General features: G+C 44.3%; 1 protein-coding gene across 4 annotated transcripts in view; it reads left to right on the top strand.

Annotated features, from left to right (window-relative positions):
* Positions 1-1,076: 1,076 nt before the first annotated feature.
* zcchc2 (zinc finger, CCHC domain containing 2) overlaps positions 1,077-26,980 on the top strand; it is a 66,623-nt gene continuing 40,719 nt past the window's right edge. For 3 of the 4 annotated variants that reach the window (XM_079489942.1, XM_079489940.1, XM_079489939.1), the window contains exons 1-3: positions 1,077-2,178; positions 17,637-17,790; positions 19,552-19,622. In XM_079489942.1, coding sequence (XP_079346068.1) covers positions 1,252-2,178; positions 17,637-17,790; positions 19,552-19,622 — 1,152 coding nt within the window. In that variant the 5' untranslated portion in view covers positions 1,077-1,251. The remainder of the gene's footprint in view (positions 2,179-17,636; positions 17,791-19,551; positions 19,623-26,980) is intronic. The other variant, XM_079489941.1, reaches the window with a different exon arrangement.

Raw genomic sequence — 26,980 nt, 5'->3', positions numbered from 1 at the left:
CTGTCTGTCGATTTTACAATATAAATTGGGGTCCCAGACATACATGGGAATGTAAATGATCCCATAGATTTATGATGATCCTCAACCCCTCTGCCCACAGTCTATAACCTATAGTATTTACATGATATTTATTTGTAAATGTAAAATTATATGTTTTTGTTTTAATGTACAGTTGGCACTCAATGGCAGAGCTGACATGCTCTTTTTCTGCAGATTTTGATTTAGTTAGTCTAGTCTTAGTCGACTAAATATCAAAAAGTGTTTTAGTCTTAATGCAATGTTAATTTGACCAGAACATATTTAGTAGGCCCGGTAGGCAGAATCTGGACTCTGGAGTAGCCTTAGATAGGTCCTGTTCTGTTTGTAACCCGGCCCGGTAAGTTGTAGTGGGTCAGGTTTGGTTTAGGACAGTGGTTCTCAAACTTTTTCATGTCAAGGACACTTGACACTTATTATCCCACGGACCCCCATTTGAAAATAATATGCCAGGGACCCGGGACCCCATTGAGAAGACTTTCTCAAATTTAAATTTCAAGGATCCCCAGTTTGACATGCATAGGGACCCCCATTTAATGGCATTTCTATCTCTGGGACCCCAATTTATATTGTAAAAATAGTTAATTTCAAAGTTAATTTGAGTGTACAAACTGTACAACGTTTGGTTTCATTTGTATACACTCTAGTTACAGACCCATGAGGGTCCAATGGTCCATTTGGTTCCTATAGCCTGAAGTGCCCTTGAGCAAGGCATTGAACCCCTACCATGAAATGTTCTATGAGCAGGGTGTGGCTGTAAACAAGCATCTCGAGCTTAGTCCACTTCCCTGGGTAAACAAAGAACTTTGCTTTGCTTTGCTATCTATCATTTAGCTGGGGACCCCCTGGAACTCCGTCAAGGACCCCCACCTTGAGAACCACTGGTTTAGGACACATAATATAGGTTTGGAATAGGAACGGTTCTGTTTAGGACCCAGCCTGGGCTGGGCCCCGGGCCAGTTCAGTCAAGACTTAGGGAGGGGGGAGGAGTCACAGTGGATGATTGACGCCCAGTGGAGAGAGCAGGAAAAACTACAGCCCTAGTGTCGCCGCTACACTGTGACTATTAGCTTAAAAAAATAGAATAACACTGTACAAAAACGAATAGTTCCTTATGGTGTATTCGGCGCTGGGAAGCCATCCGATCGCGCGAATAATGTCTATTGATCCGTGATTGACACGCACCCGATCGCCTCTCGCGTCGAGACGATAATAATGCTTAAAATGAAGCTGCCGATGAGAACGGGCGAGGAAGGAGGAGGCGGCGGCGACGCGGTGGCCGACACTGTCTACTTGTCGCAACAACTCGATCTGGAATTGGAAAATCTCCCCGGCGGAGTACTCGGTTCCTCCTCGCCGGCGACGGTCATCGGACGTCCCGCGGCGGCGGCGGACCCGCCCCGGCTGCCAGTGCTGCTGGACAAGGAGACGGTGTTCGAGTGGTTCGGCCTGCGCCTCGACCCCGCCAAGCGCGTCGAGTTCATGTGCGGGCTGCTGCACATGTGCCAGCCGCTGGAGCTCCGCTTCCTGGGCTCCTACCTGGAGGATCTGGCCCGGAGGGACTACCACGTCCTGCGGGACGCGGAGATCCGCGCCAACAGCGCCGCGGAGCTGGGGCTGCTGGCGGACGCGGCGGCGGCCAGCGTCGACCCCGTGGTGCGCTCCAAGCTGCTCGTGTGCCTGTCCCTGCTGGGCTCCGACAGCAGGGAGTGCGCCCGGGTCCTGTTCGGGATCCTGAGCCACATAGACCCCGCGCGGTTCCACAACAACAAGAACCACAACCACCACCACCACCACGGATATAACCCGCAAGTCCCTCCGTTCGGGGACCACAACCACCACCACCACAACAACCACCGCCACCACCCGGCGTTCATGGAGCCGGAGTGGAGCGATCATCGGAGGTCGGAGCCCCAGCACTGTGGGGTCGGGGTGCCCGTGCCCGGCGAGGCAGAGGCGGCCCCCCCGGTCGGACCCCTGGAGCAGCTGGCGCTGCTGTTCACCATGGCCTCCCTCCACCCTGCCTTCCCGTTCCACCAGAGAGAGACGCTGCGGGGCCAGCTGGACAAGGTGGACCTCCTCGCCCGGGAGGAGGTGGAGGAGGGCCGCCGGCGGTTAGCCGCCCAGCAGACCACCACCACGGTAAACAAACAGTCACGGTGCTATTTTAATGAGTGAATGGATTAATACAGTAGATGCTACATGCATAGCCTAATATTTAGAATCTGGAAGATGTGTTTTTTGTTGTTGTTTTTTTTATATATTCTGACATTGGAGATGTCAGAATCATGAGTCCAGAGGCTAGACTGAATACTTGAACTTTTTTTTTTGCACTTGACCCATGCTTAGCAATGCTATGCTATCATCAATACAATTTGCTTCTATACTCCACTTTACATGTCAATAAGGCAAATATTGCACTTTTACGCCACTATAATTATTTGAAAACTTTAGTTAGCCTACTAAAATACATGACCTACTTCAGCCCATTTTGGACATTTGAATGAAATGAAATGGGACATATGATTCTGCATAAACTTTCTACTTTTTGGTACTCTTATAAGTACATTTCCCTACCAATACGTTTTGAAGTACATTTTGAATGTATGGACTTTTACTTGTAACAGAGTATTTCTACATTGGAACATTGATATACTTTTACTTATAAAACAAACATGCGAGTACACTACTACCTCGTTGAAAGCATTAGCATTGGCTAAGCTAGCGTTGCTATCATGTCTAACGCTCAGGGGACGACCTTTCATGCAGGCGAGCTAGCATGTTATGCTAGCACACACACACACACACACATCAGTGGTTCTCAAACTTTTTCATGACAAGGACCCCCCAAATCCACATTTATTAGACCGCGGACCCCCATTTAATCATGTCGTTTATATTATATGATCTCTGGGACCCCTATTAATATTGTAAAATCACTGTTCATTTACTCGGAGTGTACAAATGGTACATTTGTACAATCTCTGAGGCTACAGACCCATAAGGGTACAATTGGTTCCTAACTATCTCTAATTTAGCTAGGCCCCCCTGGAACTCCCTCAAGTAACCTTAGGGGTCCCCGGACCCCACTTTGAGAACCAATGGCACTGTGCTATTAAGCTAGCAGCTATAGTGAGTCGAGTGAGTGAGTTGAGTTCACGACTCTTGAGTGTGTTTCCGTGGGCATAATGGGGCGGAGGAGGAGGAGGGTCCCGTTATGTAACGGTGTCCATGCTGACTACTACATGGTTCTCAAACTTGTTTTCGTGCCTTACAGACCTCCATACATAAAGTTGCAAGAGCAATGGATGTGTATTGGTGACACTGAAACACTGTTAGAGAGTATATACTATTAGGTGAATGTAATTAAAATTAAGTTGAACTACTTCCCATTTGGCTGGGGTGTCCCAGAGACCCCCCTCGAGGACAGCACTTTGAAAGCCAACTCTAGTGCATTGCCACTACATTACAACGGTGAAATTAAATACTACAATATCACTGATATAGCTCAGTGGTTCTCAAACTTTTTCATGTCAAGGACCCCCAAAATTATACTCATTAGTCATTAGCCTGCGGTCGTGCCTACAATGTGATGTTATTTGAGGTTCGGGGGGGCGGGTACCGTCCTAAAGTCGGCTCTTCGGTGCTACTGAAAATGTCTGACGATTCTTTATTATTTATTTTACAGCGGTAAAATAGGAGTATGAATTGGCCCTAAGACTTACTTCCTTCAGACAATGCAGCAGCAAATATATAATATAACATCAAACAGGGGTGCTTTCGTTGGTTAGACATACTAACAGTCCGAAAGGCATTACTAACCCGTGGCCGGGTTAAAACTCACCTGGGGTGACTCCCGAAATGTGGCAGGTTAAAACTAACCCGTGGCAGGTATAACTGACCCATGGCTCCCAACATGCGTGGCAGGTTAAAACTAAGCCATGGCTTCCTGTGAGGTTAAGCGTTATTCATAGTCTAATATTTTCGGTGGTGAGGTGACCACCGAACTACAACATGACGTCACGGAGCCGCGGTGAAGAGCAAACCACCGCTCTCCCCGGCCCTTCTCTCTGTTTTTACTCACCACCGCTCCACGTTATTACAGCTCCGGTGGTCACCTCACCACCGGAGCTGTGGTTAGCAGTGCTAACAGTCAGTTAGCACTGCTAACTGACTGTTAGTTACTTATCAAAGACACTTCAAGACAGTCACAGAGCCAAGTCAACTAGTTCATTGGTTCTCAAAGGCAAGGCAAGGCGATTTTATTTATATAGCACCTTTCATACACAGGCAATTCAAAGTGCTTTACAGAATAAAAATCACACCCGTGTGAACTGAGTGGTGTAAGGTTTTATATAGCATGATCAGCTGTGGTCTGACGTAATGTCTAAGGTATTATATAAGGTAAGGTATTATTTAGCCTCACACCCGGATGTGATTTCACAACTGGCTGTTTTTGTGCAGAAAAAATGACCATGGTTGCTACGGTCATCCAGTTCACCCGGGTGTGATTTAATTACGTCAGAAATTATTTTGAACATAGCAACCATGCTCATTTTTTTTCTGCACACAAAAGCCAGTTGTAGGAGTGGTTTACACCACTCAAAAACAAATACAGAGGGCAACAGTGCACTTTCAAGTGGGGTCCTGGGGTTCCAGGGGCCCCCAGCATTCTTTTATTTTTTTAAGGGGCACTAGCCCCTCCTATGCCCAGCTTTCCGGGTTTGTGTAAACACAAACATTGGCTTGTGATTGGCTGATCACCCCATAGCGATGATTTGATTGGCTGAGCAAAGTACATTGAAGATAAAAGTGAGGGGCGGGCAGAAAAGTGAAGATGCCAAAAGGGAAGGTTTAAATTAGTCGAGCACGGAATGTGATGTAACATAATGTTTGGTGATAAGAGTACCCCTCACTTCACACAGGTGTGATTTTTGTGGCTGGGGCGTCTCAGGGACACGCCAGCCACATGGGAAGTAGTTTAACTTAATATTAATTGACTTCACCTCAAATCATCACCATTCAAAAAGTAACACAGGGGTTTTCATTCAACCTTTTTCATATCAAGGCCCATTATGTATTAGGCATTTTTACCACGCACCACCATTTGATGACATTTAGCCTCTCGGACTCAACATGTAGAATATTTTGTTATCGATAAGATTTTGTCACCAATTCCATGCTGTATTGATGTGGTGCCATAGAAGAGATAACAGGCAAACGTTGATCGAAATGACAATTATTTTCCATCCTCGAATTGAGTAGACTTCTTGTAAATTAAGTAGTGCAGATGTTTAACAATAACTTAACCCTTGAGAGTGTAAAATTAATTACGGGTCCATTTGGTTTAATTTTATGCTCAAGGGCTAAAAGTCTATAAGGGTCCATTTGGTTACCAACTCCATAATTTAGCTGGTGACAACCTGGCGTCCCTTAACCCATTTTGGGGCGGAAACACCTTTTGGTGTTAGCATTATCTTATGCTTTAGCTATTGAAAAATAGCAGATCTACAAGCTCATAGCGTGCCACTCAGTGGCGCGCCACGAGCTTGTAGGTCTGCTATTTTTGAAAAACGAAGAACGACATAACATAGCTTTTTCAGAAAACTGTCAGGATGTAGAAGACATTTTTAGAATCTGATCTCAGGTCAAAATGGGTTAAAGGACCACTGGTTGAAAACCACTGCTCTAAAGCTGTGTTCAGACTTGGATGGTTAGAGCGGCGCGATTACATACAAGTCAATGCAAAGACGAGAAGTTGCGCGAGCGCCGCGAGACGAAACGAGGCGAGTGTTTCAGTGTATCACCAATATGCATCCATTTCTCTTGACACGGTCATGTTGGCATCTGTGACATGCAAACCCCTATGCTACACTGTTGTAGCACAACAGTGACACATGAGAACACAATGATACCAAACCAAATACATATTTGTTGTGAACCTCAGGTCAAGTTATTTAAAAACAGAAATGGAAAGCAATCCTGGGAATGTCATGCGTGACATGTCTGTAGTACGCGTGGAACTTAACCTACAACACAAAAATCACACCTGTGTGAAGTGAGGGGCACTCACGTGAGTCACGTCATCGTCATGACGTAAAATTGACACTGCCCAAGTTGCTCAGGCACGATGACGTACAATTCTCCATTCATTGTCAATGGGAATTGAAGCCGAAGTTTGTGGACGCTAAGCGAAAAGCTGGATGTAGGAGGAAACAAATCACCTTTTCCGTGTCAAGTGAGGGCCGCTCTTATCATCATACTGAAGGGTGAGGTCGTGCTGAAACAACAGAGCTTCTTAATATGGCACCGTTGAGAAGCAGGGGTTCAACTATTAATCTGGTGTCAGTGAGGTCAGATTCAGAGTTGCTGGCCGGCTCCATATATGCAGATCTAGTATGTCAAACCATGTATGGGCTATCCAGGGTTTGATGAGGTCAGTGTCGTGACCTTCATATATGGAGATCCAGGTGATGATAGTCGGCTCCACGTATGGAGATCCATGTGTTGTACCAACTTGGTTCATTTGCAAGTGTGACCGCGTGTTGCAGCAACCACACTGGTTATCATGAGACTGTCACGGCAATATGGCCATATATGGACATTCCCATATATGGGGAAGGGCCCCCGGCGATGTCGTCTACGTCCCACCGCGGAATGCTCCGCTGATGAATAACTACCCGATTAACCCATTTTGGCCTGACGTCGAAATAAAAAAAAAAAGTCTTCTAAATCATGACAATTTTCAGTGGTTCTCAATATTTCATGTCAAGGACCCCAACACTTATATGTAATCGGCCGCTGACCCCCATCTGAAAATATGTTGTTCCAAGAACCCCCCCAGAAGCAAAGATTTGAGTTAAAAATGTTCGCATGGCGGTCACAAGCCGCCATGCCATGATCCAGTACCTGACCAAGTACTGCACCAAGTACGAGCCCCAATCTGCATTCATACTCCAGTTTGTGGTGATAGCTTATCACCGCGGTGTAGTTTTTTAAGGGTTAGAGAAATACAACATAACGTCATTCGCCGCAGTGATCAGCTATCACCGCGGACCCCGACGCGTCTCTCTGTTTTTACTATCAGACAAGTCCTTTCACTCTGGAGCCATTTAATTTGAGCTCTTATTTTGAAAAGCCGCCATTTCCGGTCCATGAGCAGTAGTCATAACCTTGGAAGCTACACAGAGCGGACAGGCCTTGTTTACCATCTGAAGCCAGACCGGAGCTCTGCAGAGCTCCAGATCGTCATATCTGTGCCGTCAAAGAAATTGTTTTGACCAAAATGCCATCTGGGACAAGGAATAGGAGATACAGGCGATTGAAAGAAATGGATAGAATGGATTATTATGGCGACGACGATCTAAGATGGGCGATCCAGTGCTGTGCTAACAACACAGCTAGCTAACCGGCTAACGTGAGTAGCATTATGGCTCGAGCAATCGAACGTGCCATAAAAGTGCAATTGCCGAAGGCCGTCGGCAATGGCGTTAAGCGTCAGTATCAAAATTAGGCTTCAATTGACTTTAATCGACGGCAATGGCGCTGAAAGTATTAAGGACATCACCGCGAGTATGATGGCCTCGACTCGTTATGAAGGTCATGGGTGAAGGTGATAACGTATCACCTAAAACTGGAGTATGCATGGGCCTTGCTCGAGGAGGTTACGGAGAAGTTGCACAATCGCGACAACGCTAGGTCCGGTCGCTCTGGGTCCGGTGATGCACTTGCCAAGGCACTGGTTGGCTCTGTGGGGGATACATATGCATATGCCCATATATGGAGATCCCCGATGATGTCACGAGGCATGACCATATATGGAAGTGTGACGGACGCAATATGCAGGATTTCATAGTAAATGCGACCTTCGGTCGCAAACAAAGACTCAAAACCGGACATTCATTGTCAATGGCATTCAATGTTTGTGTTTGCACAACCCCCAATAGCGTCTCTCAATAACACACTTGTGTGAAGTGAGTGGCTGCCACATGAAGTCACTGCTTAAGGCTAACATTAAGAGTCCATAGATTGGTTGGCATGGCGATCAAATGACCATACTGTATATGGTAGACCAACAAGTATCGGCTTCATGGATTGGCCAAACGTGCCATGACGTTTCTGCCACTGTACCAGTAAAAGTGGTCGCACGTACACAGACCACTCCATTCTGCGCAGAGTTTGAAATGTTTTTGTGTTCCGTGCATATGAGAGACTCGTCCAGAAGGCGCCACGCCACTGTTGTTGCCGTGGGAAACTATGTGTATTCCTTCGGCGGGTACAGCGTCGCTAAGGACACGAAGGACAGATGTCGTCAGATTCATGTCCTCGTCTTCAACACGGTGTCTCTGCGCTGGAGGAAGTTGACCCCTCTGACCCCCGGGAGAGGAGAGGGTCACCATGAGGTTCTGTCCAGGAGATGGAGATGCACAGCTGTGCTGATAGAGGATACAGTCTACATCTGGGGAGGGAAGCCTTTCTTAGACAACAAGCTTTATGCATTCAATGTCGACGCCCACAAATGGTTCAAACCCAGGGTTACCGGACCTGTTCCAGTTGAGAGGCGTGACCACTTAGCCTGTGCCTTGGGGAAGGTCATGTTTATCTATGTCGGACGCTGCGCTGGATTGACTAATGACATCTACAAGTTGGACACCAGCACAATGGTCTGGTCTTTAATCAACACCACTACTACCTTTACCTTAAGTGGTGCCTCTGCCACCATTATCGGGACAAAGATGTTTGTATTTGGGAACAGTTGGGAACAGAAAGGCACCATCAGAGTGTTTGACACAGAGACCGACTCCTGGCTGAACACAGCCTCTGAACATCCTCTTCCAGACCTCGTGTTTTATTCAGCCTTTGCCTACAATGGAGAGCTGTACATATTTGGTCGAAAAACGACACATCATCGCTACCTCGGTGATGATGATCTGAGGAGATTCAGTCCAGAGACCTTCTCCTGGAAGAAGGTTGAGACAAAGGGAAAAGTCTGGAGTTCAGGGAAAAACCACGCGTGCATGGTGGGAGATCGAATCATCATATTTGCCAATGATGACCTGTTCATCTTAGACTCGAGTCCTAGTCTGAAGACCTTATGCAAGCTGACAGTTATTCAGTACGATCTGGATCAGTCTGAACTTCCACACAACGTCGGGTGGGAACTGGCAGCAAGTGTAAAAAACGGGACAAAGAGGGGCACCACGGTAGCGCAGTCGGTAGCGCTGTCGCCTCACTGCTAGAAGGTCCTGGGTTCGATTCCCTCTGGGGACGCTTTGGGCGATGGGGCCGTGTTCTCTCCTCCACGCCATCAACGCCCATGATGCTCTATAGGTGAGGTTGGCGAAAGGGCCTTTCTGTGTGGAGTTTGCATGTCCTCCGCGTGATGTCCCCTACCCTCACAAAATACATGGGGGTGCCTTCCACACGCTACATCCAACCGGGGGAAACTCCCCCCTGTCAGGTGAAAGGAATCCGCTTGGACTCCTCATGCATTGAAGGAAGCATGAGCTCAGTTCCAGCACCCAATATTGCGGTTTATAGGAAATTGGTAAAAAAATAATTATTAGGCACTAAATCCTTTAAACCCATTATTGACCTTAAACCAACCTCCAAACATACCGTAGTTATGTCACTCAGCAATAATAGTGTTCCCTTATTGGCCAAGGGGCAGTATTAAAAAAATTACAAAAAAAAGCATAATATAGATATTTGAAGTTTTTCAGAAAAATTAGACTAGATTTAGAATGCCTTTTTAGAATCCGCCCCCAGTCCAAAATGGGTTAAAGCATGTTTTGTTTGTTGTGGAGTAAAAGTACAATACCGGTATATGGATCCGAGATGTAGTGGAGTGGAAGTAAAAGTATTGGAAATTGGAAATACTCAAGTAAAGTACGAATCCTCAACCGTACTTAAGTACAGTACTTATTAGTTACTTTGCACCACTGATAAGTTGATTGAGAAGCGTCGTTGTTGCTCAACTCTTTGAGTGTCTCTTTCAGCCCAAACACCTAGGAGTGTTTCAGCGCTTTAGCAGATGTCCGAACATGGCTTCCTTCTGGAGGACAAACGCAAGCAACAAGCCTGTGTGACACGTGACATGTCCGCAGTTTGATAGGGACGCCCGCGACATGCAGCGCTGGCCTTTTGTACAGTCAAAAAATAAACTTAGCGGTCAGCGACTTCCATTGGGGGGGGTGTGTGTGTGTGTGTGTGTGTGTGTGTGTGTGTGTGTGTGTGTGTGTGTGTGGCCATCTTATTTTGCACAATGTTACTAAATGTTTGCACATGTTACTAAATTACTAGGAGAATAGTACTGCCGTAGCAGACAACCCGCAGCACTCATTGTATGTACTTTTACATGATTTTATTTACCTCTGAGACTGAAAAACGGACGCGTTTCGGCCTGTATGGCCTTCCTCAGCGTTTGTAAATTACTAGTACATATATACATTGACCGGGGTCCCCCAGGGCGGTGTACTTGGACCGTCTGCTCCTTTTGTCCCACTATTAAATCTCAAAAGTAGCAGTTCAGTCACACACGAGAGAGACTCGGAGTAGAGTCGCTGCTTCTTCGCCTGGAAAGGAGCCATCTTAGGTGGTCCGGGCATCTGGTTAGGATGCCTCTCGGGCGTCTCCCTATAGGGAGGTCCTCGATGCACGTCCCACTGGGAGGCGATCCCGGGGCAGAGACCAAGGCGCAGTTGGAGGAAACGCATCGACTCGCTGGCCTTGGAACGTCTCGGGATCCCCCAGCCCAGGAGGAAGTCACGAATGCTGCTCTGGAGAGGGAAGCACTCAGGAACACTCTGGTGGAGCTGTTGCCCCCCGCTACCCGACTGCGGATAAGCGGTTGAAGATGGATGGATGGATGGATGGAAGTAGCAGCTCTACAAGCTCAGTCAGAACAAACGCACTGTGATGTGTTATGCTTCGTTATATGACGGTGTCGCACTCAATTTTGCCAAGCATCTTGTGAACTTATAGATCGTTTTTGTTAGGAGATCAACAGTCAGTCATAGGCCTATCTCACAGCCCCCTTTCCACGCCCACTTCCGGTAGATAGTGGTGGCATTTAAAGTAGAATTCCATGCTAGAAGGCTTTCTTACCTTTCTTTGTAGTCGTTCCGTCCCCACCAAAGAGGTCCAGGTTTTTGTTTGTGCAAAAACTCCTTATTGGCTATTTCCTCTACCATAAGCCCTCAATGAATTGCATTGAATGGAATGGGAATTGAATGGGGCTATGGGGTGTTGTGCTAATTCGCTTATTTCCATCGAAATAAGTAGTAAAGTGTGCTGCTTGGGATATTATTTACATTATGAAGAGAGGATATATACAAAAAAATAATAATTTTGATTGATGGAAATAAGCGAATTAGCACAACACCCCATAGCACCATTCAATTCCCATTCAATGCAATTCATTTAGGGCTTATGGTAGGGGAAATAGCCAATAAGGAGCTTTTGCACAAAATAACACCTGGACCTCTTTGGTGGGGACGTAACAACTACAAAGAAAGGTAAGAAAGCCTTTTAGTATGGAATTCTCCTTTAACATTAGGCATTTACATTTTTCTCTGGAGAATCTAAGTACATTTCCTAATGTCAAAGACCGATAATAATATGAAGAAAACACAATGGTATAACAACTCAAATAAGTAGAATAAACCTTACCTTTACAAAACGCTGAAAACGGTAGTTTGTGGCTTGTGAAAATACCTCTTTTAACATGGAAGCCTACTGACCGCAAAAAAAATAACACCACTAGCTCCAAAAGGGGGCGTGGAAAGGGGGCGGGGAAATGCTGTACAAGTGAGGACGGCTGCCGCGTTGCGTGATGCAGATCTGCTATATTCGCTGAATGGTTATAATGGGGCTAACCAATCTATTATGTAGCATTGCTAGTAAAACCCCATTAATGCACTCAGGACGGGAACCCCTTTTGGTGTTTTAACCCATTTAGGCTTGACGTCGAAACAAAAAAATATATATTCAAAGATTCACGACTTTTCAAAAATAGCAGACCTACAAGCTCGTAGCGCGCCACTCGGTGGCGCGCTATGAGCTTGTAGATCTGCTATTTTTCAATAGCTAAATTATAACATAACGCTTAGTTAAAACACCAAAAAATACTTTAGCTATTAACAAATAGCATGCAACTTGTAGATCTGCTATTTTTTTTTTTATCCTGGAAATGTGGCGCAAAAATCTTTGAATATATTATTCTTTCAGAGAACGTTTTTAACTCAAATCTTTGCTTCTTGGTGGTCCCTGGAACAACTTATTTTCAGATAGGGGTCGGCGGCCAATTACATATAATGTTGGGGGTCCTTGACATGAAAATGTTTGAGAAATAGTCCTAAATGGGTTAACTTACAATATATAAACGCAAACAGTGCTATTAAAATGCATTATAATAATGTTTCTCTACACATGACGGTATCGGAAGCAAACATTTGAATCTTTCCGAGGTGCATATTGCTCTCCCATGCATGCGGTGAGGTGGTGCAGTCAGTGCTCACACATGTCCTATTTGTGTTCAAGGCTCCTCTCGGCCCATTTCCAAAGGCTTTAATGGTAAACTAGGACCATGGAGAACATTGTATGAAAAGTAGGCTATAGCCTAGTAGTCCCAAATGCAGTACGTGACGTTCTCTCAGTTTCCGCTTTGTGTATATAGGAGAGACTGGCACATCAAACTATAGATTTGGGGGAACCTACTTTCCAAGAGTGGACAGAACTTGTGAACGCCTGTATTATCCGTTTCCTATACGCGACTATATCTTTCAATCTGGGAACCCCTTTTAGGGATGCTGTTGCCATATACAGTACAGCAGGGTTCCCCAATTAATTTTCCTCAAGGGCCATATTTTGAGCCGAGTCCGCACGCACGAGGTCGAGGTCTTGCCCTGAAAATTCATTTTCAGGGCAAGACCCCATTTGAAAAGGATGCCCAGTTTGACATGCATAGGCTACTGACCCCCATTTAATGCCATTTGTATCTGGGACCCCCTTTTTTAAAATTCTTCCAGGGGCCACAAGGGGGCGCTCCGCGGGCCGCAAATGGCCTGCGTGCCGCCTATTGGGGAACCCTGCAGTACAGTATATAGAAACATCATTTTTAGAATCGCCCTCAGGCCTCAGGCAGATTCTAAAAATGGCGCAAATCTTTAAACATATATATTCTTTCAGAGCGAACGTTTTAACGCAAATGTTTGCTTCTGGGGGAGGGGGGTACCTGGAACAACATATTTTCAGATGGGATTACATATAATTCTGGGGGTCCTATTGACTATTTCATGTCAAGGAACATAGGGTTTTTCAGAAAACTGTCAAGATTTAGAAGGCATTTGTAGAATCGTCCTCGGGTCCAAGTTGGTCATCATTAAAGTAGCATTCCATGCTAGAAAGGTAAGAAACCTTTCTTTGTAGTCGCTACGTCCCCACCAAAGAGGTCCAGGTGTTTTGTTGTGCAAAAACTCCTTATTGGCTATTTCCCCTACCATAAGCCCTCAATGAATTGCATTTAATTGAATGGGGCTATGGGGTGTTGTGCTAATTCGCTTATTTCCATCGAAATAAGTAGTAAAGTGTGCCGCTTGGGATATTATTTACATTATGAAGAGAGGATAAATACAAAAAAATCACACCCGTGTGAACTGAGTGGTGCAAGGTCTTATATAGCCTGATCAGCTGTGGTCTGACGTAATGTCAGTGACCATAGTAACCATGCTCATTTATTTGGGTCCCACATACAGGTACACGGGTACATACACGGGTACACGGGTACAGACAAAGCTGGTTGTTGGAGTGGTTTGCAACACTCAAAAATAATAATTTTGAGCGATGGAAATAAGCGAATTATCACAACACCCCATAGCCCCATTCAATTCCCTTCAATGCAATTCATTTAGGGCTTATGGTAGGGGAAATAGCCAATAAGGAGCTTTTGCACAAAATAACACCTGGACCTCTTTGGTGGGGACGTCACGTAACAACTACAAAGAAAGGTAATAGAAAGCCTTTTAGTATGGAATTCTCTTAAGGAGGAAAAAGGCCCTGTGGCGCTATTACTTTGAACTGGTCTCTCTCTGCCGCGCGACATAACAAGGAATTTACGCCATTGTGGTGTAACAACAATCCTCCCAAAGTAAACGCCTACAGATTGTAGAAGCCAACGTGAGCCAACCTTAGCCACTATCGGTCATCTTCCACGGCACTTGTGCAAGGCAAGGCTAGTTTATTTGTATAGCACATTACAAAACCAGGCAGAGAAGGGGAGGGGAGGGGACACACAACGTCTTGGGAGGAGCTTTAGAGCTGATGTGGACATCAGAGGCGTATCTACAATAAGGCGAGGGCAGGCGTCCGCCTGTCCAAATCCATTTCTGGCCTGGCCAAAATCCATACAATGAGAAAATAAAAATCACACCCGTGTGAACTGAGTGGTGTAAGGTCTTATATAGACTGATCAGCTGTGGTCTGGCGTAATGTCTGACGTAATGCAATCACACCCGGGTGAACTGGGTGACCATAGCAACCATGCTCATTTTTTGCGAACAGACAGACAGACAGACAGACACGTAAACTAACAAAGCCAGTTGTAGGAGTGGTTTACACCACTCAAAAAGAAGACAAAAACAAGACCTGAGAACTATTAATGGACAGCTGATTGGCCGTTGCGGTAGAGCGCGACCATCAATCACCCATTGGAATGTAAATGCATGCCTTTCAGCCTACTCGTCTGGCAGGTATATCTCGATTGTGCGCGGGGAGACGACAATTAACACATGATCTTGCCTGCCCAAAACGTAATTCCTGGATACGCCACTGGTGGACATTGATATGCTTTACAAAAAATCACACTCGTGTGAAGCCCACTGTGGCTGACGCACGACGTCACGAGTGGGGTCCTGTTTATTCTTTATTTTTGAGTGGTGCAACCACTCCTGTAGAGCGTCGCAGTCCCGCCCCCCCCTCGAGAGACCCGGAAAATAAATCCCCGTTCATTTTCCTCATAGACATTTCAGAAAGTATTTATTTAAAGACATTTACGCCGCGGACAAAGCCAACTCTTGTCGTGACAAATCATGACAACAAACACACAATTTTCCGGGCTGAACAAATAAAAGAAGAAAACGGCAGGTTACAACACTTTTTTTGTTGTTTTTCTTCTTTGTAATTATTTGTTCAGCCCGAAAAGTTTGTTTGTTTGTTGTCATGATTTGTCACGACAAGAGTTGGCTTTGTACGATGCTTATAAGGTCTTTAAATTAATACGTTTTGAAATGTCTATGGGGAAAAATGCATTGGAAACTATTTCCTGGGCCTGGCGTCGTCATGAAAGGCGGCGGGACTGCGACGCTCTATAGACAGCTATGTGTGTGTGTCCCTGTGTCCGAGCACGGAAATAGCATATTGTCACCACCAAGTGTCACTGTCGCCATGATTGATTTCAGTCTTAGAAACCATCATCATGTCTTCTTTTGGAGGCATGTGGCACAGCGAAAACATGCTCTCAATGTGTTGCGCATTGAGCAATAGCAATAGTCTCTTGTCGGATATCTCATACGAAGGAAAGGTTAAAGCCCTCAATCTGTGATTTCTTTAACCTGGTTGACAATATTACTAAAAGTAAAACATCGTCATTTTACATATTGTGTTGATTGTTTCAGAATCGGTGCTAGTGTGTGTGGGGCGGCTCCTTTCATGCCGTCCCACAAATCGCACATTTACGTCATGCAAACAGATTTTATTTAGGACAATTCTACAAATGCCTTCTAAATCCTGACAGTTTTCAGAAAACCCTATGTTTCTATGTCAGTGGTTCTCAAACATTTTCATGTCAAGGACCCCCAAAAATAATATGTAATTGGCCACCGACCCCCATCTGAAAATACGTTGTTCCAGGGACCCGCCCAGAAGCAAAGATTTGAGTTAAAAAAACGTTCTGAAAGAATATATATTGCAATTTCTGAAAGCCAGACATTGGAGGAGTGGCTAGCACCCCTCAAAATAGGAGGGGAAATGATTGAATATTAGTCTCTTGTTGATACTTGATAGTTATTAACCCATTTTGACCTGAGATCAGATTCTATAAATGTCTTCTACATCCTGACAGTTTTCTGAAAAAGCTATGTTTCTATGTCAGTCGTTCTTCGATTTTTCAAAAATAGCAGACCTACAAGCTCGTAACGCGCCACTCGGTGGCGCGCTATGAGCTTGTAGATCTGCTATTTTTCAATAGCTAAAGCATAACATAATGCTAACAACAAAACGGGTTCCCGCCCAAAATGGGTTAAAACACATCAAAATGACAAATAAATCACACACTGTGTTTGAACATCTAGACTAGGGTTACCACTCAGCACTCGCATCAATTCATAAACTGCATTTAAAATGCCATACAAATGCAATGTCATAGCATTTGCAACGAGAGAGACAGTGGAACATGCAACTTGCTGATTATAGCTTTTAAAATCTATTGGACCATAATTCTTCTGCACCAGAACCAAAGCATTCTTCTTCACGTTCCCTCAAGATTGCTTTTTTGGCAATCTCTGCAACATTTAGCTTTTGTTTCACACGTGATATATTTTCTGGGGGTAATAACATGGACTATAGCGACTCTAGAGTATCTAGACAAGACGTGCTATAAATACTATATTCTTACTAGTTTGAACTTGAATAACAAAGACTGAGGTATTATCCCATTTTGGGCGGGAACCCCTTTTGGTGTTAGCATTATGTTATGCTTTGGCTATTGAAAAATAGCAGATCTACAAGCTCATAGCGCGCCACTCGGTGGCGCGCTATGAGCTTGTAGGTCTGCTATTTTTTTTAAATCGAAGAACGACTGACATAGAAACATAGCTTTTTCAGAATACTGTCAGGATGTAGAAGACATTTTTAGAATCTGATCCCCCACCCACACACACACACACACACACATTTTATACATTTGGCAACTTGTGAAATGGGACATTCTGCACAATGAGCGGTCTTGATACCGGAAGGTCGCCAGTTCGTATCCCCGGACCGGCACGTTAAAGTTACCACCGCTGAAGTGCCCTTGAGCAATGCATTGAACCACTACCATGAAATGTTCTATGAGCAGGGCCTGGCTGTAAACAAGTATCTGATGCTTAGTCCAGTTACCCTGGGTAAATATAGTAACTCTGCTTTGCTTTGCTTTGAGTACTTTTACTTTTGTACTTTAAGCCCATTTTCATACCAATACCTTTGCACTTTTACTCAAGCACATTTTGAGACCCCCATCTGAAAATATGACCCCCTCAGAAGCAAAGATTGGAGTTAAAACGTTCGCTCTGAAAGAATATATATATTCAAAGATTTGTGCCGCAAAAGGTCTGAAAAAAAATCATTAACATGTTAATGATTTTTTTCATAATTACAGTTCTAGGAAACACAGAATGGGGGGACCTTTTTATTATTTCCACACAGCAGCTCTAAGGTATATTAATGACATAGTAAAATGTTGAAAATGGGTGGTTTTCCCCTTTAAGTAAAAACTTTTGAGTTCTTTTTTTTTTTTTTTTTTCACCACCTGTGTATAATTGACAGTAATTGTGTTTTGCCTCCAGCAGCAGCAGCAGAAGAGCCAGAAGACGGACTATCTCTCCCTGGGTTTGGGCCTGGGCCAGCACTCAGCACCTCCGGCCCACGGCCAGAGTCAGAGCAGCAGCAGACGCTCCGGTCACACACCACCCAGCCGCAGGGCCGCCATGCAGAGAGAAGGTAATGTTGGTTTGCCACAAGTCCACGTCTGGCCCTGACAAAAAAAAAAGGGAAAAAAAGAGAATGGGGAAAAAGGGAAAATAATCTTAGATGAAAGCATTTGAAAAAATGTAAACACATGGAGAAGGCCATCTTACTTCCGGTTTATTTCTGTTTTTTTATCGATCGCCTAGCAACCGAAGGTCATTCGTATGTTTGGGGAATAATGGGGAACATGAAATCCCGCCCATTTTGGGGACGGGAACCCCTTTTGGTGTTAGCATTATGTTATGCTTTAGCTATTGAAAAATAGCAGATCTACAAGCTCATAGCGCGCCACTCGTTAGGTCTGCTATTTTTGAAAAATTGAAGAACGACTGACATAGAAACACAGCTTTTTCAGAAAACTGTCAGGATGTGGAAGACATTTTTAGAATCTGATCTCAGGTCAAAATGGGTTAATAATTCCTGTGAACGAAAACGTGCTGCACACAATCGGCACGAATAAATAATGGACCTTGATATGAAAAAAGTTGAAAAACCACTGTTGTGGTGTATTGGCCCCTACACACTGTAGGAGTTTTAACCCATTTTGGGCGCGCCGTGAACCCCTTTTGGTGTTTTAAACATTATGTTATAATTTAGCTATTGAAAAATAGCAGATCTACAAGCTCATAGCGCGCCACCGAGTGGCGCGCTTACGAGCTTGTAGGTCTGCTATTTTTGAAAAATCGAAGAACGACAGCTTTTTCAGAAAACCCTAACCAGAAAACCCTAACCCTAACCCTAGAAGACATTTTTAGAATCTGATCTCAGGTCAAAATGGGTTAAAGTTGTCGGAGGTTATATGATCTGATCATCTATCGATACAGACAGACAGACAGACCGCAGTGCTGTGAGCAGTGATCACAGCTGTCCTGTGCTCTCATTGGCTATAATACAGGCCTTCTCGGGGTGCAGTCACAACCCAGTTCATACTGTACGATGTCCAGTCGGCGTCAGATCTACAAGCTCATAGCGCGGCGCGCTATGAGCTTGTAGATCTGCTATTTTTGAAAAGTAGTGAAAATATTTATTTCAGAAAACTGGAGGATTTAGAAGATTTTTTTTTTAATTTTGAGGTCAGGCCTAAATGGGTCAACTTTTCATTTGATACATTGATTCTTACTACACATGGCAAGGTAACAATGGAAACCTATCCAACGCATCATTTTACTATAAGATTTTCATATTTATAATACATTTCTCTTTGGCATTGAGGACATCAAAGGATTTAGTCATCTGTACCCGGGAGCAGAGTCAACTTTCATTTTCATTTCAACATAATCCCAGCGAGTATTTCTGTGAATGAAGATAAGCTAAATAAATAAAAAATGCTAATGGCTTACCGGAATTGAACTCTGGGGATTTGTAATTATGAAAATTGAAAACACACTTGGTGTTAACTTTTTAACTTCACATTTTAATAAAATCACGCTGGCACTTGCTTGTATTTAATAGAAATCCAAAATTGATGATGTAAATTATAGCTCAATTATATTATCTTGCCCGCATATTTACGGAAAATAAAAAATAGTATGTTAAATGAATCGATTAGATTCAGAAGTGAATGTGTTTGTATCTGTAGAGATACTGTATACATCTACAGTATTACTGTACATTTAAACACAACATGTAAGTCCATAGCTGACAATCTGTGGTCAAACTGTATTTTCATGAAACAAAATGTTTTTTCATTTGCATGTGGTACTAACTGGTCTGTGGTTGCTGCGTTCCTTCCAGCTGTGCACATAGAGAGAATTGTGCTGAGGAGTATCTCTCGCACCCGGACCGACAGGGAATACAACTTTGAGGTAGGAACTGACACACACACACACACACACACACACACACACACACACACACACACACACACACACACACACACACACACACACACACACACACACACACACACACACACACACACACACACACACACACACACACACACACACACACACACACACACACACACACACACACACACACACACACACACACACACGCACGTCTGTCTTCGTCTGGAAAGTTCAACTTCTGTTCGTTGACATACTTATCACTCCAGGATTTGTGATGATTCCACTCATGTGTGGGAAAAAAAAAAACCAGGCCATGCTGCTCAGATTTCCTCCGTTCATCCTGAGATTTTATGCCATTGTACAAACAGAACATGTGCCTTTGCATTCCTGTCGTCTCGGAAATGACTGAGGTGACTATTAAATATTGTTTTAAAAACCAGTAATTTAGCTTGACAATAGGAGGGGACTTCTGGATGATGTTTTATAATCCCGTACGGCAGGGGTTCCCACACTGGTGTGTGTGTGCACCACTTGTGGTGCACGGACGCCCTCTAGCGGGTGTGTGACATGCAATGGGTAATGGTGGTTTTATGGTGTTATTTAACCCATTCTGACCTGAGATCAGATTCTAAAAATGTCTTCTACCTCCTGACAGTCGTTCTTCGATTTTTCAAAAATAGCAGACCTACAAGCTCGTAGCGCGCCACTCGGTGGCGCGCTATGAGCTTGTAGATCTGCTATTTTTCAATAGCTAAAGCATAACATAATGCTAACACCAAAAGGGGTTAACACAAACGGCAAAATCCGGTAAATCGCTGTTGTAAGGAGACGTATTATAGAGCAGCTGCGGGAGTGTACAGCAGATGCATGTCTCTCAGTGCAGTGACATTCTGTGATTATTTTGCCATAATCATTTTTCTGCCAAATGCAACGAGACTTGGCGTTGGGGGGGGGGGGGGGGGGGGTGTGTCAGCTAGGTAAGGAGGTAGCAGGGGGTGCAAGGCCAAAAAAGGGGACCGCTGCCGTAAGGAATCTTTACGACAAGACACACATTTTTACCCATTCAGGCCTGACGTCGAAATTAAAAAAAAAATGTTTTCTAAATCATGACAATTTTCTGAAAGATTTGAGGCACATTTTAACGATTTAAAAAAAATAGCAGACCTACAAGTTCATAGCGCGCCACTCGGTGGCGCGCTATGAGCTTGTAGATCTGCTATTTTTCAATAGCTAAATTATAACATAATGTTTAAAACACCAAAAGGGGTTCCCGCCCAAAATGGGTTAATAATGATTAATTCATTCTTACATTCATTCTGACATTTTAAATGGCAGTATAGGATGTATCGGTACCTTCACACTTAAGACTCAATAACATTCGAGTTTAACTTGTTTACCAGTAAACCATATCTTCCCTTTACATACACAGTAATTGCACATGTGTGGTGTTATGTTCACACATACAAGTACCTAGTTCAGGGTGCACGGTGGCACAGTTGGTAGTGCTGTCGCCTCACAGCTAGAAGGTCCTGGGTTCGATTCCCGCTCGGGACGCTGTGGGTGCTGGCGGCGTGTTTCCTCCTCCGCGTCATCAGTGCCCATACCCGAGGCGGGGTTGGCGAAAGGGCCTTTCTGTGTGGAGTTTGCATGTTCTCCCTGTGTCCCCTATATATATATATATATATATATATATATACTAGGGTAGGTACCCTCACAAAAAACATGCAGTACTGTACTGATCTCTAAACTGCTTCCCCCTGGCCAGCCGGGGGGCCTGATGGAGGGGAAAGGAACTGGTTGGAATAACGTGTTCCTTCCACGCGCTACGTCCAACCAGGGAAACTCCCCCCTGTCAGGTGTAAAGGAGCAACTTGGACACTCGGGCATGAAGGAAGCATGAGTTCAAGTCAAGAGGGTGTGTAGAGCCCAGGATCACATTAGATAATTGACACAGGGGTGAAAAAATGGGTTACAAAATCGTGGGATAAAAATTATTTAAAAAAACAAAAATAAGTACCTATAGTTCAGGTGAGATACTGGACATAAGGAGTAAGGACATAATTGTTAATCCTGAAATCGTGTTTATTGTGTAAATTCCCCAATGTTGCTATAATCTGCAAATTAAAAACACATCCTTTAGATACCGGTATTTCATTTAACGTGTTCAAGTCAGCAAAGTTCACAAAAGCATGGTGTAGGTGTGACTTTGCATACCTGTCATCCAACAAATGCCCGAGTTGACATTTAAATATTATTTTAAACCCTAGTCGCATATATATACCTTGCCAATTCAAAAAAAGAGAACGTGACAGTCACACTGTGTTGTTTTAACCCATTTTGACCTGAGATCAGATTCTAAAAATGTCTTCTAGATCCTGACAGTTTTCTGAAAAAGCTATGTTTCTATGTCAGTCGTTCTTCGATTTTTCAAAAATAGCACACCTACAAGCTCGTAGCGCGCCACTCGGTGGCGCGCTACGAGCTTGTAGATCTGCTACTTTTCAATAGCTAAAGCATAACATAATGCTAACGCCAAAAGGGGTTCCCGCTCAAAATGGGTTAATAGTCACAGACCTCACAAGATGGCGCCACCTCTCCATTGAACTCAATATGGATGGGGAGGTGGCCATAATGTGTGTGTGTGTGTGTGTGGGGGGGGGGTTCCGAGGAAGCGCACTCTGGCCGCATTTAGGTGTTCAGACAGATATCTCGTGTTGTGTTTTATAGAGAACTAAAGATGGTTGTGTCCTCACTCAAAAGTGCAGCAACCCAAGAGCCTAGAACTCTACCTGCCTGCTAAGTTTTATTTACCTGCCTCGGGCAGTCGAGCACACCCAAACTAAAGTATGTGCAGACTTGACTTTATAGTTTGGGACTGCAACTGGCACTACAAATTCCATATGAACTGCTTAAATTGATGAGACCGATGAGACTGTTTTGTAAGTAAAGCTGTAGCTGTACCCTTATTGTCCACACATCCCTAATTTATATTTTGGTCTGTGGTATGTGCTTGCCCGGCCTTGGGTCTGCTGCTTGCTATATGTTCAGAAGTCCTTTATAACTTTGCACCTTTTGAGCCAGTTCTCCGTGTGTATGTTATGCTTTAGCTATTGAAAAATAGCAGATCTACAAGCTCCTAGCGCGGCACCGAGTGCCGCGCTACGAGCTTGTAGGTCTGCTATTTTTGAAAAATCGTGAAAATGTGGAGCAAATCTTTATATATATTCTTTCAGGGCCAACGTTTTTAACTCAAATCTTCTGAGGGGTTCCTGGAAAAAACATATTTTCAGATGGGGGGGGGGGTCGGTGGCCAATTACATATCATTTTTGGGGTCCTTGACGTGAAATATTATTCACCACTGATACAGAAACGAGGTATTTCAGAAAACTGTCAGAATTTAGAGGAGTCTGAAGAGGTGAGGTTTTAGACTATTGCGGAAGATTGGGAGTGGGTCTGCAGTTCTGATTGCAATGGGAAGTTCATTCCATAGTTTTGGAGCCAGAAGGGAGAAGAGTCTGGAGCGTGTTGAGCGTTTGTCCCGGCTGTTCTAGTGAAGGTTCTGCCCGCCAGATCAGCCTCTGTTGGCTGTAGGGTTGGATCAGACTTTGAAGATATGGGGGTGCCATACCTTTTGGTTGCTTTGTAGGCCAGCATCAGAGTTTTGTACTCTGATGCTGTGCGGGCAGCGACCGGGAGCCAATGGAGGGAGCGGAGAAGGGGGGGGGGGGGGGGACATGTGAGAATTTTGGCCGGTTGACCACCAAGCGTGCTGCGGCATTCTGGGTCAATTGGAGAATGCAAATGCCGGTAAGGCCAGTAAGGAGAGAGTTCAAATAGTCAAGTTATGATATGACTAGACTGGAGCCCACCTATGCTTTCTATGGCATAGGCAGCTCCCGGCAGGATCCGCCGGGAGAATCTAGAAGCGCGACGATGAGACTAATTAATTAGAGCGACAGAGAGAGATAGAGAGAGGAGTGTGTGTTTGCTTCAATTTAACAATGAATGTGGAATTATATGCAGGATGTAATTTGCATACTCATGGGATCATGAGACTGGACTTAATTTCCGACTAAACTTTTTTTTTAAATATTTAATTTTAAAATAAAAATCCTCTCTCTCTCTCTCTCTCTCTCGCTCTCTCACACGTGCCAGTGACCACCCTTTTGCTGTGCCAATGTTGGCACCAGTGCCTAAGGTTGCCTATACCACTGTTCTAGAGTGTAAACCTACAGGATCGAGTGACAGCTGTATAATGTGTGCTTTGAGGTTTTTTTCCAAAATCTTCAGGTCAGGATTTAGAAGGCGTTTTTTTTTAGAATGGGCCTCGGGGTCTAACTGGGTAGCACTGATGGTAAAGTGTGAGGGTAGTAATAGTTATGTAACGTCATGAATGAAGGACTCTTCCCCTTCAACGTGCTGTCCCATTCATTACAGCCTCTCACACTCAAGCACTTACACGGTGACGTTGACATTTCGTCAACAAATAAAAACTAGACTAACATGTTAAGAAGGGACTAGTGGACAAGAGAGCCAGTCATTTTACACTTGGTTGCATGCTGAAAATAGCCTATTATCTATTGCCTATTATAGCTATTTTCAGCAAGTGTACAAACTATACAAAGTCATTACGACGGCATCAAGGCCCGCCAAAATACATTGTGTTCGACTAAATCAACTGCAGATTTAGTCGACTAAAATCGCATGACATTTAGTCGACTAAAACTAGACTAACACTAATACATTCCAATTTCCAAGTGACTAAAATGTGACTAAAACGGCCTGGGCCATGGCTCAGTGGTCCAGGCACCTTGGCTGGTAATCCAGTCTGGCAGTGTGCCGTGGGTTCGACTCCCGATCCCGACGGCCTTTACTGCATGTCTTCCCCCCATCTCTCTCCCCATTTCCTGTCAGCCTACTGTCTGTCCCTCCATAAAAAATATAAAATAAAGGTGAAAGCCACAAAAAAAAACAATAGAAAATGTGACAAATTAAATTAAAACTATTCAAGAGACTATGACTAAAACTAAAATCAAAATTTGCTGCCAAAAACAGCACTGCCACTAGGGAAGAAGAGACCCGCATGGTCACGTAGCCGTTCAGAAATGGTAGCCTTATGTATTTGGACCTCGTGACTCAGGGATCAACTGCTATTGTCTCCTTAGCATGCGCTGATATTCACAACTTCATGGTGGTGGTGACCATGACAGTGTTGCAGTGTCCTATAAATACCTATGACTGTTCTTCACGTTGTTATTGCGTTGCTTACTTGTAGCCAGATTTGTCTTGACTGTCACGAGCAAGGGGGAAGCTGTGAGTTCATCCAGTGATTACTGCTCCAGTGCAGTACGCTGGTCACTGGCTTAACCCATTTTGGACTGATGTCGATTTAAAATACGGCTTCTAAACCCTAATAGTTCTCTGAAAAACACATGTTTCTATGTCAGTTGTGCTCAACCTTTTTCATGTCAAGGACCCCCAGAATTATCTGTATTGGGCCACGGACCCCCATCTCAAAATATGTTGTTCCAGGGACCTCCCAGAAGCAAATATTTTAGTTAAAAATGTTCGCTCTGAAATATATATTCAAAGATTTGCACCACATTTTCACAACTTTTCAAAAATAGCAGACCTACAAGCTCGTAGCGCGCCACTCGGTGGCACGCTATGAGCTTGTAGATCTGCTATTTTTCAACAGCTAAAGCATAACATAATGCTAACACCAAAAGGGGTTCCCGCACAAAATGGGATAATTGTTTGAGAAATCCAGCTTCTCTGGTAGTCAGGGAACTGTTGTCCAATCTGGGAATTAATCCCCTTACGATAATGTTCTTCACCAATGTGTTTGTAAAGGTGTCTTAGTTGTAACACAATGAAACACATCTACAACAAAGATTGAAATTCAGTTTCCCTATAGGAGAATCTGGCAGCTGCTGAAAGTTGGGGTACTATTTAACAACCCATATGCAGGCAACGTTTTACAAAAGTGCATTCTGCTTTAAGTAGCCACATGCAGTTTAAGTGCCAGGGACGTTAAGACGAGCCCGCTTTCACTATGTACTGATTGCCAGGGACATTAAGACGAGCAAAAACAATAAATCTTTTTTTTATCCATATTTTGAAAATTCCTCTAATCTGGTGTGCAGGTGATGACATGACATGCACAATAGAATTACATTTTCTTTCTTTTGTCCCATTGCCAAAATGGCACCCCCGGCCAAAACTAGGGCCCCGCCCCCTGGCGCTGAAAGAGTTAAAGCAGAATGAACTTTTGTAAAATGTGGGGAAGACACGCGGCAAAGGCCGACGGGCTTGGGACTCGAACCCGCAACACGCCGTCAGGCCTGATAGGTGGTCAATTTGTATTTCTGTTTGCCTTTTCGGTGCGTGCGTGCATGCGTGCGCATCACCTTTCACTTATCCGTAGAGGAAATTGACATCCTCTAATGACAACATTGTGGATCCAGTAAAAATGTTAATGCCAAAAGCAACTGGAACAGCATTTGCTGACACCGAGTGATTCTCCACATCAGAGTTCACGGAGCGACTGCTGGACATCCTTAAAAAGATCCAAACCTAGTGTCCCTATTCTGGGGGAAACATTTGTCGAAAATGACCGATCTACAAGCTCACAATTCATGTATAAGCCAACTCTGCTTATACAGCTTTGCAATGACTGACCCTTGAGTTCCTTCAGCTCCGTTTTGTACATACTACAATGTATATATAAAAATCACACCCGTGTGAACTGAGTGGTGCAACTCCTCCCCCCCCTTCGTGCATGATGAAATGATGACAGAAAGATAGACAGGAATGACTTACATGACTGATGACCAAACGACACAACCTAACACACAGACAAATGGAACTACAACTAACACCTGGAACAAACACTCCTTCCCGAAGGGAGTAAACTTAAAGACACTCAGAATGACACAGATAAGTGGACGGCTGGAGTGAGAGGACAGGGGGACCGATTCCCTGCTGCCCTGAAGCTGACAGTCCTCCGAACAGAGTTGTTTGTGACTGAGCTTTATAGTAGATCAGGTGTGGCCACCACCCAATCCACTGCTGGTGTCATAGGGCTCATCAGAGCCGGCCAATCCGTGGAGAGGACTAATTCCCCACAGCAGCAAGCACTCTCCAGTAATCAGTCTCATGATGACACAGGTCTCCTCCACTTCTCATCAAACAACAGATAATACCAAATACAAAATAACCTAATTATGGCTGGCCATAACACTTGTAGATCTGCTATTTTTCAATAGCTAAAGCATAACATAATGCTAACACCAAAAGGGGTTCCCGCCCAAAATGGGCTAGAACAGAAACCTAACACGCTAGCTCAGGCTATAGGTCCCGGGGCAAA

Source organism: Electrona antarctica, assembly GCF_951216825.1.
Source record: "Electrona antarctica genome assembly, chromosome: 20".
NCBI lineage: Eukaryota > Metazoa > Chordata > Actinopteri > Myctophiformes > Myctophidae > Electrona > Electrona antarctica.
The sequence above is the reverse complement of the archived record's forward strand: the minus strand, read 5'-3'. Positions and strand labels throughout refer to the sequence as shown.